The following is a 14650-nucleotide window of genomic DNA, read 5'->3' on the forward strand; positions in this document are numbered from 1 at the left end:
GTAATAACTGATCAAGTTAACTTGTGGCACTAAACGAAAACTTTGGATGGACAAACCTGGACAAATCGTGGACAGTCATTTCCCACTTACAGATCATTAAAAAGATTTCATGGCGGTGCTGGTACAATCTTTTTATTGCTTTATAACTTTTTTTTGACGGGTGGACAAACCAAAAATTTTGTTGGACGAACGTGGACAAACGAATGCCATCGTTGTTTTATAAAAATTGTATGCGGCTGTATAAAATATAGAAAGACAGAGTTCCGTTATGGGTGGATAATATTGAACGAAGAAAACTTATTTCTAAGGGTATGTTGAGTAAGGGTTTAATTGAGTACAATACTAATATAAACTACTTAATGTAAAGAGCTTAATGTCCGCCGAGCCGTCTGCATATCGACTGCAGTAATGTTTTATTACTTTAGTAATGTTTTATTACTTTAGTAATGTTTTCTCATTTTAGTAATGTTTTATTACTTTATGTGGGCAGGGTTTTGGAAAAAACCCACGCTTCGTCGAAATTAATCAATCCTGCATGCATTATGTACTCGCTATTCGAGGTTCGAATAACTCTTATCGTGGATAGTTGTGAAAATGATAGGGTAGAGGGTTTTACATCTTGTTAATCCTTTCGCTACGACAGTTCTCTTCGGTACAACGCTCCTGCTGAACGAGACGCCGCGCAAAACATGTACACATTACGCGCGGACAGTCTTCAGCATTCGGAGCTACAAGATACTCCTAAACAACGCCGCTTTGACAATGCTCAGAACGTAAACAAATTATGGACAGAGCTATATTTTCCTAATGACATAAGATCGAAACTGCAACTCCAGAGTAAACCTACAGAGTTTTCTGGCGAGCGACTATAGTTGCACGTAGTGTGTACGTGGCGTCTTGCGGAAACCGATTACAGTCGCCCGGCGTAGCGAATGGGTTAAGAAGGACATCCCATTCTTCTAAGACCATGGTTAAAACCGTACTTCCCGAATCACAGCTATTCTTGAGTAACCGCGTGGTCCCGCCTACGCCGTCCTCCCTACACTTTCGAAACAGATCTCTTATCTCTCGAGTATAAGCACACGCTGGAATAACAAAACAAATGCGCGCGCTGAGATATGCGCTGCTAGAGAAGGTGGGTCATAGGAAGGAGATATTACTATGAAGAGCTGTAAGCTTCGCGTCTGCAAAGAATGCATGTCTGGTTGGTCAGAATACAGGGTGTTACAAAAATATTTCCTTTCCTTGAGAAGGCTGATTTGTGGGGTGATTGGAAGCAACTTTTTCCTTAGCGAAAATATTGTCCGAAACTTCGTTAACGAGATATTAACAAAAAACCCCGACAAATCAGAGCGCGAGCCTTCTGCCCGAACACCCGCGCTGCGAGTACGAACAAGCAAGTCGACATGCATCGAAGGAAATTGCGTAAAATGGCAAATGAAAAAGACGTAACAAATAAAATGGAACATTTTCTCATGGTTTGTTTGTCATTTAAAGTGATTAATGAATAAAGGATAAATGAATGAATATCGTGTATAACGTACTATTGCGAGGTGTGAAGTAGGCCGACTATCCAAAAGCTGAAATGTCACAGGGGAAGGGGAATCGCCCGCTCGCACCACCCTATTCCCTCCAAGAAAGCCTACTTTTAGGTTCTTAGCGGCTGTCAATATCCGCGGGCTGTCGTGATTTGTTTCGTTCGCGTTGTGCGTTACACGGCGAACTTTGATTCAAGGGATTGGGTGGAGCGAGCGGGCGATTCCCTTTGCCCCTGTGACATTTCAACTTTTGGGTAGTCGGCCTACTTCCCATCTCGCAATAGTAAAAAGACAAATACACAGTTTTTTATTAGAAGAATCGAAAATAAGAAGAAAAATTTACGTACGGAAATTTTGAGAATTATCTCCGGAAATAAGCCAAAGCCTGCGTTAAATTTAAAAAATAATAATCACTAATAAATTAACTAAATTTCACCCTTTTGGAAATTCACCTGCAGCTTAAAAACCTGTGCCACTAAGTAGGTAACTGAACCGATCCTGGTCATTGACGGACGCGCGCAGTGCACAGTTGGTCCGAGGTATACGAGACCACCCAAAGTTACGAGTCGCAACGTCAAGTTCGTGCGGGCTAATGTACCAGATACACACTTCACTGCACTTCTACTAACACTGATCACTTAATTTATTTTTCATGGAACGTGTTGTTCCTAAGTTACAAAAATTGGTGGAAAACTACATAGGTATTCCATTTGGCGTATTGATGTCGGATAATACTTTTTAATTGCTAGTTCCCAAAAATCAATCAGACTGATTGGCCAGAGCATTTCGCCAGGGTCGCGGTTTATGACTGTATTGTCCCGCAAGTGGGCGGTAGAGAACGGTTTCCAACAATTTTGAGTAATTTATAACTTAATTGGTTACGCCTTGTACCAGACGTGAACTCAGGGTATCCGAAAACGGAAACAGGAATGGTATGCCTTTTCTCCTTTATAGCAACTCGAAGACTTTCTGTTTCTCTTCTCTTCGGACCCTTTCGAACCGAAACACGTGGTGTCTGCTGTCTATCTCGAAGCAACGGGTACATTGGCAGTAAAAGGACGGAGCGCGGGCTTTTCGAAAGTGTTCGTTCCACTTCTGCGAAGCACGTGTGATTCGTAAATGTTCTGGCCTCTTTTAACCTAAAGCTTCTTGTCCTGGTAGGAGGTAACTCATAATGGAAAGAGAGAAACTACTTTGGGGTAGAAGCAATTTCTTGGAAAAAATGCTGTCAGTCAGCTAAAAATCACGTCGCAGAAATGTTCTCAGCTCAAGAGTATTACGGGATGTTCTGGGTGGACGTCTCAGACGACGGGGACGCAAGTGCTGCTGCGCGAGAATTTACACGGGAATACCGACGGCTCCGAACGCCAAGTGAAAATTCTATTCCACCAATTTTTATACCGTAGAAACAACATAGTACATGAAAAATAAATTAAGTGATCAGTATTAGTGCCTAGCCGTGCAGTGGAGTGAATATTCGGTACATTAACCCGAACGCACTTGATGTTGCAACTCTTAACTTTGGATGGTGTCGTATACCTGGAACCACCTGTGCAATGCACGTGTCCGTCGATGACCAGGACCGGTTCAGTGACCTAGTGACACAGGTTTTTAAGCTGCAGGCGAATTTCTGAAAGGGTAAGTTTTAGTTACTTTATTGGTGATTATTATTTTTTAAATTTAAATCAGGTTATGGCTTATTTCCGGCGATAATTCCCCAAATTTCCGTACGTAAATTTTTCTTCGGCGTTTTTAAACAGACGTATTCGTTATCAGCAACAATGTTTGCCGTTATTGAACTACGGATTTTTATCACAATAACGAACTACGATCACTATTCCTTCCTTACCTGTTACATTACTTTTTCATTTAGGCATTATTTGAAAACAAAATTTACGTATTTCTTGTCCTCTCACTTCAAATAATTATTATTTTCGATTCTGCTTTAAAAAAAAAATGTGTATTCGTCTTTTTACGTTGAACATGATTTTCCTCGATTTATGTTTTATTCGTTATTCACTGTAAATGACAACCAAAAGATGACGAAAGGTATCGATTGCCTTCGTTTTCGCAGAGATCTGATGAGAAATGTGGAGCTGAATGAGTTCTCACATCTTAATGTGTATTCCACCTCTTTTGAGGGTCAAAAGCCAGAAACATGCGGCGAGGCATCGCGGGGTGTTGTCTTCGCCACGGGGTACAAGGCGGCATGCCCTTGAGTCGAGTCGCTGGCGGATCGTCCTTAAGAGTTTTTTCTTCCGAAAAAGACACCACTTTGGGAATTATATGGAAAGTCAAAGGTCAACACCCTATTTTAATGTGTTAGTCTCACCAATATGTGCAAACTTTAAGGCAGTATTACTGTAAAATGGAGACAGGTCGGACACTATGTCACAGGACCTTTTATGTTCCATTGGACCTCCCCTACTACCCCTAAAATATCGCTACGTATACTGTTTACACACTGTATAATGTCTTAAAAGTGATTAACGTATTTTATGTTTTAATTTTTTCATTCTTCAGAATCCGAATAATAAATTTGAAACCCATAAATCTATGTCATATAGTAAATTAGCAAATACAGATTACTTTATTCTAGTTATTTTATTTAGTAGATTTTAATCATAAATGATCAGAATACTCACCTTACGAGGGGAGTTTTTTTAGCACGATCTGAGACTCGTTGTCCGCATAATAAATCGTATAGCTGTAATATCAAAAAAATACAATAGTTAACGTTGTATGTGTAACATAAAAAAGTAATTAATCCATAATTTTCTTACTTGAAAACTGTGATGAAATGATGGTAAACAAGTGGATTCTAATAAGGCATGAGCTTCCTGATGCGCTTGGTAAAATGGTCGAGACGTTCTTAACTCTTGAATTTTTTTTGATCCTTTTTCGAGAACTGAAATTATTATCATTAAATAATAAATAATGTAATATGTAAAATTTATCCGTATCAAAAAATATATTATGTAAATGTCAAATTACAGTATTAATTAAAAGAATTATATATTGCATGGCGTTGATAAACGGAGTGAATAATGTAAAAGAGAATATGTTTAATATCAAAGAGATGGTTTTGCAACAATTCTGGCAGAGTAAAGAAAAACAATGTTGCATAATACAACTGTTAAACAGGTTTGACACAAGGTATGAACACGTTGGGGGAGATAAATTCCCCCCCCCCCCCGGAAGAGCCCGGCAGGACATCACGCGTTGGGGCGGTGCATGTATCGCTAGGTTACTCGCGTGCTACCCACTCGGACCTCGGTCCCTTGCCTTCCCGCGTAGGGCTGTCACTTTGTGCTTTTAGTCGCATAAAGTTCGACTCTACTCCGACTCCCTCTCCTTGGGGGCCGGAGTGTCCGTACTGGATTTTCCCCCAAGTAAAAAAAAAGTATGAGTACTATTGAAAGAGGAGAGCTCACCCCTGTGGAATGTGAGTAATAATTTTTCCACGATGTCCTCTGCCTGTCGTACCAGGCGACGAACAATAACTGGAGAACCTGGAGGCGGGGTTCCCCCAGGCAGCCTGTAAACTTGTCAACGTTTGCAATGATTCATCGGGCGTTAGTCCCGGTGTAGTGGCGTCGGGGGCAGCCGATGTCTTGCCATAATGGACTGGGCTGCGAGGAGATAAACTACTCGGAGGAGACGGGCCGAATTCTATTAATCTTCAGATGGGCAACCAACGGAATGAATTAACGGAGGTCGTTGCTCGGCTGCGATCCGAGCTGTCCCGGTTTCCCCTTGAAACGTGTTCTCATCCTTCCTACCCCTTCGTCGATTTAATCGATTTAGTAGCTACATGCAGCGGGGGGAAGTCACGGCACGTGTCAGGGTCCCAGATGACAGTGAGTGTACAAACATTCGGAAAGCGGGAGTTCCTCCAAGGCTGACCGCGCCGTCCAGTTTGGCCGCATCTCTTCCCCCTGCGCTGCCACGGGGTCAGAGAGCCTCCTTTCTACGGCCGGGACCGAGCAGGAAGGGAAGACTTACCACCCGATCCGGAGGACCACAGCATCTACCATGCACGGCCCGGGAAAACAGGCCTCCCCCAAAGGGAGGAGGGAATGGGTTTGGATGGCCGTATTCTCGTGGTACGCATTAACCGGCCGGGTTTCTCCCCGTTTCTCGGGTACGCGTCCGCTTTTTATAGGCCTCCCACCCCCTAACCCCTACCCCTGGTACCGGACCTATGCTCGGGATGGCGCCATCTCCCTGGCTGTGCCGAGGGAGAGGGGAGGGCGTAGTGGCCGAAGGAGCGAGTGCGACGGGGGCATAGCCAGCCTCGCCTGCGACACCAGCGAAAACGTGTGGATCTCCCTCCAGCAGCGACGACCGGTTGCTGGAGATGATTGGGGGGCTTGTAGAGGCCAATCTGGCCCCGTTCAGGGAGGAGTTGTTTCTTGGGCGAGCGTTAAGGCCACCACTGAGCGCGCCGGTGGCCGTGCTGTCGGGCGTTCGCGTAAAGACTTAAAGGAAAAGAGCAACGGAGAAATCCGCCACTGCCGCCTCGGCGTCCACCGCGATATTGGTGAGCGCCAGCGCTAAGAGGAGGGAGGTAGCGCCAGTGGCGTCCACATCGGCGGGTGGGGGGGGGGGTTGCCCCGTTGGCGAGGGGAAGTGGTGCGGGGCAGGCTTGCCCGGGTTTCCGTGGTTGCTACAGTCAGCGAAATTTCCATAGTGCCACAATTTTTTTTAATGTTTTTGATTGTTACCGATTGAGTATCAACTATTACCGACTGAGGTAGTTAACTACACCATTGTTTCTCCCATTCCAATTGTTTTCTTCAGTAGTATTTTTGATTATTGCGTATAGTTTTGATTATTACGGTAATATTTGATATTGCATTGCAAATTTGAGCGAATTAACCATAGTTCCACCTGATATACACCTTCATCTTTCACTGCGTGAGTACTATGTATAGTATACAAATATAGTGATTTAATTATATTCTTATAAAATAGGATATATTTTTTGGTTGTTTCAATTTTTTTTAACATGCCACAAGGTAAATTACTGAATAAGGATGAGCAGGTTAAGATAATGGCTTACAAAGATACAGGATTTTCTAACAGAGAAATTGCCTTAAAAATAATTTGTATGGCAAAAATCATCGGAAAGGCGGAAATAAGAAGCTGAGTCGAAAGCAGACTTCATTTAATTTTACGCGTTGCATCAAATCAAAATGTAACTACAGGACAAATACAAGCGGAATTTGATCATCCAATATCTGAAAGGCGTGTTCAACAAATTCTGCGAAAAAGCAAACGCTTTGTGTGAACTAAGAAAGCTTCAAAACCCCCTTCAACGCGCGATCATAAAGAAGCATGACAAGAAATGGAAAAATGTCATTTTCTCGAATGAGAAAAATTTTAATTTGGATGGACCAGATGGTTTTAAGTACTATTGGCACGATTTGAGTAAATCACATGACAGTGCTATGAGACGAAACTTTGGTGGTGGGAGTGTCATGATTTGGGCCGCATTTAGATATCCCGCAAAGACACCAATATGTTGGATATCGACAAAAAAGAATTCGGAAAAGTATAAAACCCTTCTGGAGAATGTTTTAATTCCGTTCATGGAAGAAGAAGGTGCGGAAGAGTGCATATTTCAGCAGGATAACGCGTCCATTTACACTTTAAGAGTAACCAAGGAATGGTTTCAGAGGAAAAATATTGAATTAATGCAGTGGCCCGCCCGTTCTCCGGTCTTCAGCCCCATAGAAAACGTTTGGGGAATACTAGCCCACAAGGTGTACGGAAATGGAAAACAATTTGCTACAGTGGCAGAACTTAAAGATAGTATAAGGTAAGCGTGGGCTAGTATAGATATTTCGATGTTACAAACTTTAATTAAAACTATGACTAACCGAATTTTTAAAGTTATTCAAAAGAATGGTAGCAATATACCATATTAACATAATTATTAACTAAAACATTTTGATTTAATTGAATAAATAAAGTATTATATTGGGTGGAACTATAGAAGTTTCACATATCTCTCTATCAAATATACATACTTTTTAAATTAATCACTTGAATGAAAAGATATTTTACCTTGAAATTATTCAGATGTCTTTGTAGTCAACTGTGCATTTGTTTGCAGAATGTTAAGGGAGACATTTGAATATGTTCTGGATATCACTGGTGCAGATTAGGCACGAAAAATTAAAGGGTGCACAATGATACCTCCTCAGGGACAATTCGTGAGAGCCCTGTGCAAAATGGTAACAACAATGGATTCGTACAGGTAATGAACTGGTACAGGTTCAGGGTTTGATGGCACTGAATAATATTTATTGATGAGTGGTGTTTGATCCATGTTAAAATACGCAACGTATGTTATTATATATATTGCGCCGGGGCGTTTTCATTGCAGGCCATCCCGACGCAAAGGAGTAGAATAACAGACACGGACGCACACACGACTGAACTATATTGTTACACAGACCAATAGTTTACAAAGGTGCGACCCGTGCCATTGCGTTCGGTACAAGATCTCCTTCTCGTCGGCCTCTCCGATCGTCCTCTTGAAGGGGGCCGACCTTCTTCTATCTTCAGCTGCGAGCACCAGCAGGCTATGCACGGGCCTATACCCGGTGCTCGCAACACTGCTCCCCCCTCCAGAAGAGCGGACGTCCCGGCCGCAGTAGATCCTCTTCAGAATCTTCGTACCCCTGTCCGAAGAAGTGGTCGTGCACCTTCGTGGCTTCTTCAGACATCCACCTCGGCATTTGCCTTCTCGCTCAGGGGAAAACCACGGAAAAACCCTGAACAAGGCGTGGGTACATCGGGACGGCTGACGAAATCTTCAAATCACACGGTCCTCCTTGGTTGAGCGTTCCAGCTTCTTGTCCCACGTTGTCCCTGGAACTCTGTTACAACGATGATTCCCCTGCGTCGCATTCCCTCAGAAGGAATCTCCAACGACGAAGCATCCTGGTCGAGCGTCCTCTGGAATTCCAGCGATGCTCTCGTCTTCCAGAGCGATGCTCTCGTCTTTCTTCGTGCATCCCGCGACGAGATCCGCAGCGTCGACGAACTGCAACCTCTAGTCCATCGTCACCTCTTCTGGTGCTCCTTGTCCCGCGGCGTCACTGGAAACCTGCGGTTCCTGGTTCCTCGACGAAACCCGCAGCTCTTCCTGGCGCGTTCCTCCTACGTGCCGTCTCCGGAACTCCAACGACGCTGCTTTCTCTCCAGCGGCGAGACGTTCCGGCCTCCTTGAGCTTCCTCCTGAACTCCTTGCAAAAGAAACAGGGAAACATTATATTTCGCTCCCACTTGCGACAATCCGTTGGAGCCAAAGGAACCGGGAAGACAGACAGGCGAGACGGAACCGAAAGCAGAGGATCACACCTAAACAATAGGGCCCTTTACACGGACGGTCTTGCGCGCGGTCCGGCCCGCGGGCCGGCGCGCCACACGCCGCGCGGCCCGCAAAAGTACGTGAGGCCGGATCGTGGCGCTCCTTCGCGCGGGCCAGAAGGTCGTACCCGTCACTACTTAGAGATAGCGAGTTCGGGCTCCCATTTCTACGTCGACTCCACATGCTTTGTACACGATCCACCGCAGTGGTGTATTGTGTTCTACCTGTTCGATGTATATTATCGATCTGCGAAACGATCGACAAGACACGATCGCGATATACGTTCGCGAAAAGTATACAAATTCCTCGATATACCTGGCCTATAAAGGATATCATAAATGCTGTTACTGTAGGGTACACTGAAACATCTGTTTTTACGAAGCTAAATTTGGTTGACCTGAAGGTGCTATAAATTCTAGAAATGGTTTATGACTCAGTTATAACGAGTGTAAAATTTTACAAGGGTACATTAAAAAATGTCCAAATGTTTCCCCGGCAATGCGATGGCAAATGAAATTGCAGTTAATACATTCACTGTTGTGACGATCATAAATATTACTATTAACGGCAATAATTACCATGTCACTGCTTGTTTTAATATAAAAACTAATATTGATAGACAATAAATACATATAGGTATGCAAGTGATGTTATGTCTAAGATAAATGATGAAGAGATGTAATATGCAAGATGTTTTGAAGAAGGGGGGTAGTCTTCTGTTTGCTCGTGATGCAGGTCAAATTTTTCACCCACGCTCTTGCGTGGCGCGCAGCAAGAAAGCATCACAGTCCTGCCCGCGCGCCAGAAAGCACCACGCTCCTGTCCGCGCGCAAACCTCGAATCCAGAAGAGTTTTCATAAGAGATAGAAAAGGTAGTTAGAAAAGGAAAAAACGATACTTGGAACCAGGCTCGTTGCGCGCCTCAGGATTTCCGACAGTGCGGACGAGTCTGAGGCGCGCGACGAGCCTGGCAGCCGATCCTGGCAGCCAAGACTCCAAACGCAACGCCGTCGATAAGCCGTGCCTCGATGGGTTTCGAGGACTTCGACCCTCGAGACCAGGGGGTCGTACCATGTTGCCCCCTAAGACGTGGCGAATAAAAAATTCTACATTTCGCACCGGATCTTGGCGAAAGTGACGTGGATCGTTTCCTTATGTTTTCCCGATGAAAATGGTCCAAAAAACGACACAAATCGGATTGTAATTAAGGAATCTTCATAATAAATTGATTTCCATAACTTCGTTAAAAATAGTCCGATTTACATGATATTTGTGATCATTTTAATTGGGAGAACGCCAGGAATCCATTAGTGTTGCTTTCATATCGATACGACGAAGAGTAAAGAATTTCTCAATACGTTGTAATGAATATTTCACCCTCGACTGTGGGTCGCCGACCTCGATTCGCTGCGGTTGGCCAAGGATTCATACCTGTTTCAGAAAAACTGTATACTTTATTCTTTATCGTATCGATATGGAAGTGATACCGATGGATTCTTTACGTTTTTCAAATGAAAATTATACCAAATTTCATGTAAATCGGACTATTTTTAACGAAGTTATGGAAATCAATTTATTATGAAGATTCCTTAATTACAATCCGATTTGTGTCGTTTTTTGGACCATTTTCATCGGGAAAACATAAGGAAACGATCCACGTCACTTTCGCCAAGATCCGGTGCGAAATGTAGAATTTTTTATTCGCCACGTCTTAGGGGGCAACATGGTACGACCCCCTGGTCTCGAGGGTCGAAGTCCTCGAAACCCATCGAGGCACGGCTTATCGACGGCGTTGCGTTTGGAGTCTTGGCTGCCAGGATCGGCTGCCAGGCTCGTCGCGCGCCTCAGACTCGTCCGCACTGTCGGAAATCCTGAGGCGCGCAACGAGCCTGGTTCCAAGTATCGTTTTTTCCTTTTCTAACTACCTTTTCTGTCTCTTATGAAAACTCTTCTGGATTCGAGGTTTGCGCGCGGGCAGGAGCGTGGTGCTTTCTGGCGCGCGGGCAGGACTGTGATGCTTTCTTGCTGCGCGCCACGCAAGAGCGTGGGTGAAAAATTTGACCTGCATCACGAGCAGAAGACTACCCCCTTTTTCAAAACATCTTGCATATTACATCTCTTCATCATTTATCTTAGACATAACATCACTTGCATACCTATATGTATTTATTGTCTATCAATATTAGTTTTTATATTAAAACAAGCAGTGACATGGTAATTATTGCCGTTAATAGTAATATTTATGATCGTCACAACAGTGAATGTATTAACTGCAATTTCATTTGCCATCGCATTGCCGGGGAAACATTTGGACATTTTTTAATGTACCCTTGTAAAATTTTACACTCGTTATAACTGAGTCATAAACCATTTCTAGAATTTATAGCACCTTCAGGTCAACCAAATTTAGCTTCGTAAAAACAGATGTTTCAGTGTACCCTACAGTAACAGCATTTATGATATCCTTTATAGGCCAGGTATATCGAGGAATTTGTATACTTTTCGCGAACGTATATCGCGATCGTGTCTTGTCGATCGTTTCGCAGATCGATAATATACATCGAACAGGTAGAACACAATACACCACTGCGGTGGATCGTGTACAAAGCATGTGGAGTCGACGTAGAAATGGGAGCCCGAACTCGCTATCTCTAAGTAGTGACGGGTACGACCTTCTGGCCCGCGCGAAGGAGCGCCACGATCCGGCCTCACGTACTTTTGCGGGCCGCGCGGCGTGTGGCGCGCCGGCCCGCGGGCCGGACCGCGCGCAAGACCGTCCGTGTAAAGGGCCCTAATGAACATGCTATCGGTCCGTTCCGCGATCAATCTGCCCAGCGTCCCCAGCTCAACCGCATTTTCTTCTTTCTTCCGGTTCTCTTCTCCTTCTCTCAATCCAGGGCTTCAAGATGGCCCCATTCCTCTTCGTGGCCTCTGGTGCTGCTCCAGGGGACCGTCCTGTGCGTCCGGTTAGCGCTCCCGTCTCCGCGACATCCCCTCCAGCCGGTCCAAGCACCGCTTGTCCGCCTGGTGATTGGGGATGCCATTTCCCGTCTGCTGTCCACCCTTCTCCTTCTTTTTCCTGGGTACCTCACGAGATCCTCCATCCCGGCCGCCCCGGGGGCTCGTGGGGTCTCCTCCAGGGGGCTAGCGGGGCGCTTTCACGTATGTCCGCGCCCCCGCTGCGGACCGCCACGCTATTGTGGCACATTCGGGGAATTCGGGAGCGCGTATCCCGGCCGCGGTGGCAGTCCCCCGACACCTTGTCCCTCGTCGTGGGGTATCGAGAACCTGTAACAACTCAAAAAAAGGGGGGCTGGGCTACGAAGGTAGCCTCCGGAACCCAGTCCACTGATTAGCTTAAACACTAATCTTCCGACTCTTCGTAAAGATCTTCTACCAGTCCTCGAGCAAGAGACTTCCTTAATCTTCGGTCGACGAACGGCTCATCTCGACTAAACGACTCCACTCCTCGGAGCTCTCTGTCGGGGGTTTGGCGTTCTTGCGACGGTATTCGACCTCGAACTCCCTCCGTCGCGACTACGCACTCGGCCTTTCTGCGACGACGTTCACCCTCGAACTCCCTTCGTCGCAGCTTAGCAACTCCGCGCACTCCTGGCGCCTCCACATTGCTTCGGTGGTATCCGCGCTCCTGGGGACGCCGCTCGCCAGCAACTCAACTGCATGGATCCCTGACTGCCTCCCAGAGCCGTATACCCACCAATCCTTGGTGTGGTCCGTGCACTCCCGGACGTCCCTGCGTCCCTGTCGAAGTCGCACCTCCACCACCAACACTCCGACGCTCCCTTTATAGCGTCCTAACTCGGCCTCTTCTGATGACGATTCCCCGAACCCGACGAGCCCCTCGATTCTTCTTGCAGCTCCAAGTCGAATCGGCATTGCTGAACGTTGTACCGGAATGATGTTCGTCGACTCACGCCGTCCCCATAGAAAACCGTTTTCTTCCGTCACAGGAAAAGTCAAAACATCAAAGTGTCAAAACGTCAATCTTGCTCGATACTCGCGAGAGAGCCAACTTCAGTGCGTACTCATTTGACGTACGCTCGCATAACTTTTAACGGCAACCGTTCCTTGCCATTTTCTACGTTATACAGTAAGAACGATACAACCAGAATTAAGATTCCTTTTCGTGGGTCGGCTTCCCGAGCTTCCAGAGCCGACCCAGCAATGTCCTCCTAGACTCCTCCTTTTTCGACAGCATCCTCGTCGAAGCCTCGAACCTGCTCCGATGTCGGCGGTCTTCGACAGCCGTCGCCGCTGCCGCCGCTCCTGTGTTCGTCCCTCGATGTCGGCGATCCTCGACCGCCGTCGCCGCTCCCGCTGTTCCTGTGTTCGTCCCTCGATGTCGGCGGGCCTCGACCGCCGTGGCTGCTCCCGCTGTTCCCATGTTCGTCCCTCGATGTCGGCGGGCCTCGACCGCCGTCGCCGCTGTCCTTCGTTGCTGCCGCTGCTTCCGTGGCTGTCCCTCGTTGTTCAGCTGCAGGCTGAATCGCACGCAACGGCTCCTTGCGTATCGCACGCAACAGCTCCTTGCGTATCTTCGGGATCCGTGGCTACGGATCCCACTTCTGACACCAATATTGCGCCGGGGCGTTTTCATCGCAGGCCACCCCGACGCAAAGGAGTAGAATAACAGACACGGACGCACACACGACTGAACTATATTGTTACACAGACCAATAGTTTACAAAGGTGCGACCCGTACGTCCGAACGCAATGGCGTTCGGTACAAGATCTCCTTCTCGTCGGCCTCTCCGATCGTCCTCTTGAAGGGGGCCGACCTTCTTCTATCTTCAGCTGCGAGCACCAGCAGGCTATGCACGGGCCTATACCCGGTGCTCGCAACAGTATGTTGGATTAATTTGTCTTTGTTAGAGATCGGTGTACGACAGATTTGACGTCAGCGGAGCTACTGCAGTTAGAGCAGTGCGTCGAGTCACCCGTGCCCTTTTCATACGGTCCACTGTATACATTTGAATGGCCCAGCAGTGAGAAGGTTGCAAATATAATGCAGGCATTTCTGGAAGACAGTGGTTTTCCAGGTATAATCAAAGCCATTGATGGCACGCATATACAGATAAATGCCCCAATGACGAATCCAATAGATTATGTTAATCGTAAAGGATATCACTCGATTCAGTTACAGGTAGGCGACAGTTACTCCAATGTATTGAATACAAACACTATAAGTCATATTGTAATTTTTTGCTTACGTCAGAATCTACACTTGTTTACATTTAGTATGCGGCAATGAATGCATCATTATGCATTGTTTTGTTGGTTACCTGGGGTCAGTTCACGATCAGCGAGTGTTCCGAAACTCCGAGGTAGCTAATTATTTGGAGGATCCAAAAAATTTAATTCGGACACTGATATTGTCGGCGATGCCGCTTACGAGCTACACCCACACCTCTTAACCCAGACCTTCCCTCAAATACAGTATAACAACCGTCATTCAGCAGCACGAGTTGCGGTGGAAATATGTATTAGGTTATTGAAGGGGAGAATGAGGAGTCTGTTGCATTGTCAGTAGTATAGCAATGGGGATTCTAATTCAAATTTGAGTTTCAAGGTCATGATTAGGATTTCCCCCGACCTCGAAATCCAAATTTGAGTTTGAAAATTTTTAAAATTTGTTTTTTTTGTCGGCGGCAGGCGACGGCGGCGGCGGATGACGTCATACAGATGGCGTAGTGGAGGGGGTATAGCG

At 46.0% G+C, this 14650-nt stretch overlaps 1 protein-coding gene across 1 annotated transcript in view; it reads right to left on the minus strand.

Moving 5' to 3' along the window:
• Nucleotides 1-14650, minus strand: part of LOC143372210 (sorting nexin-14) — a 278394-nt gene that overhangs the window by 58981 nt on the left and 204763 nt on the right. The window contains exons 6-7 of the mRNA XM_076818229.1: nt 4322-4446; nt 4184-4245 (exon numbers count right to left, since the gene is read on the minus strand). Coding sequence (XP_076674344.1) covers nt 4184-4245; nt 4322-4446 — 187 coding nt within the window. The remainder of the gene's footprint in view (nt 1-4183; nt 4246-4321; nt 4447-14650) is intronic.

The sequence above is a fragment of the Andrena cerasifolii genome, chromosome 8, assembly GCF_050908995.1.
Source record: "Andrena cerasifolii isolate SP2316 chromosome 8, iyAndCera1_principal, whole genome shotgun sequence".
Taxonomy (NCBI): Eukaryota; Metazoa; Arthropoda; class Insecta; order Hymenoptera; family Andrenidae; genus Andrena; species Andrena cerasifolii.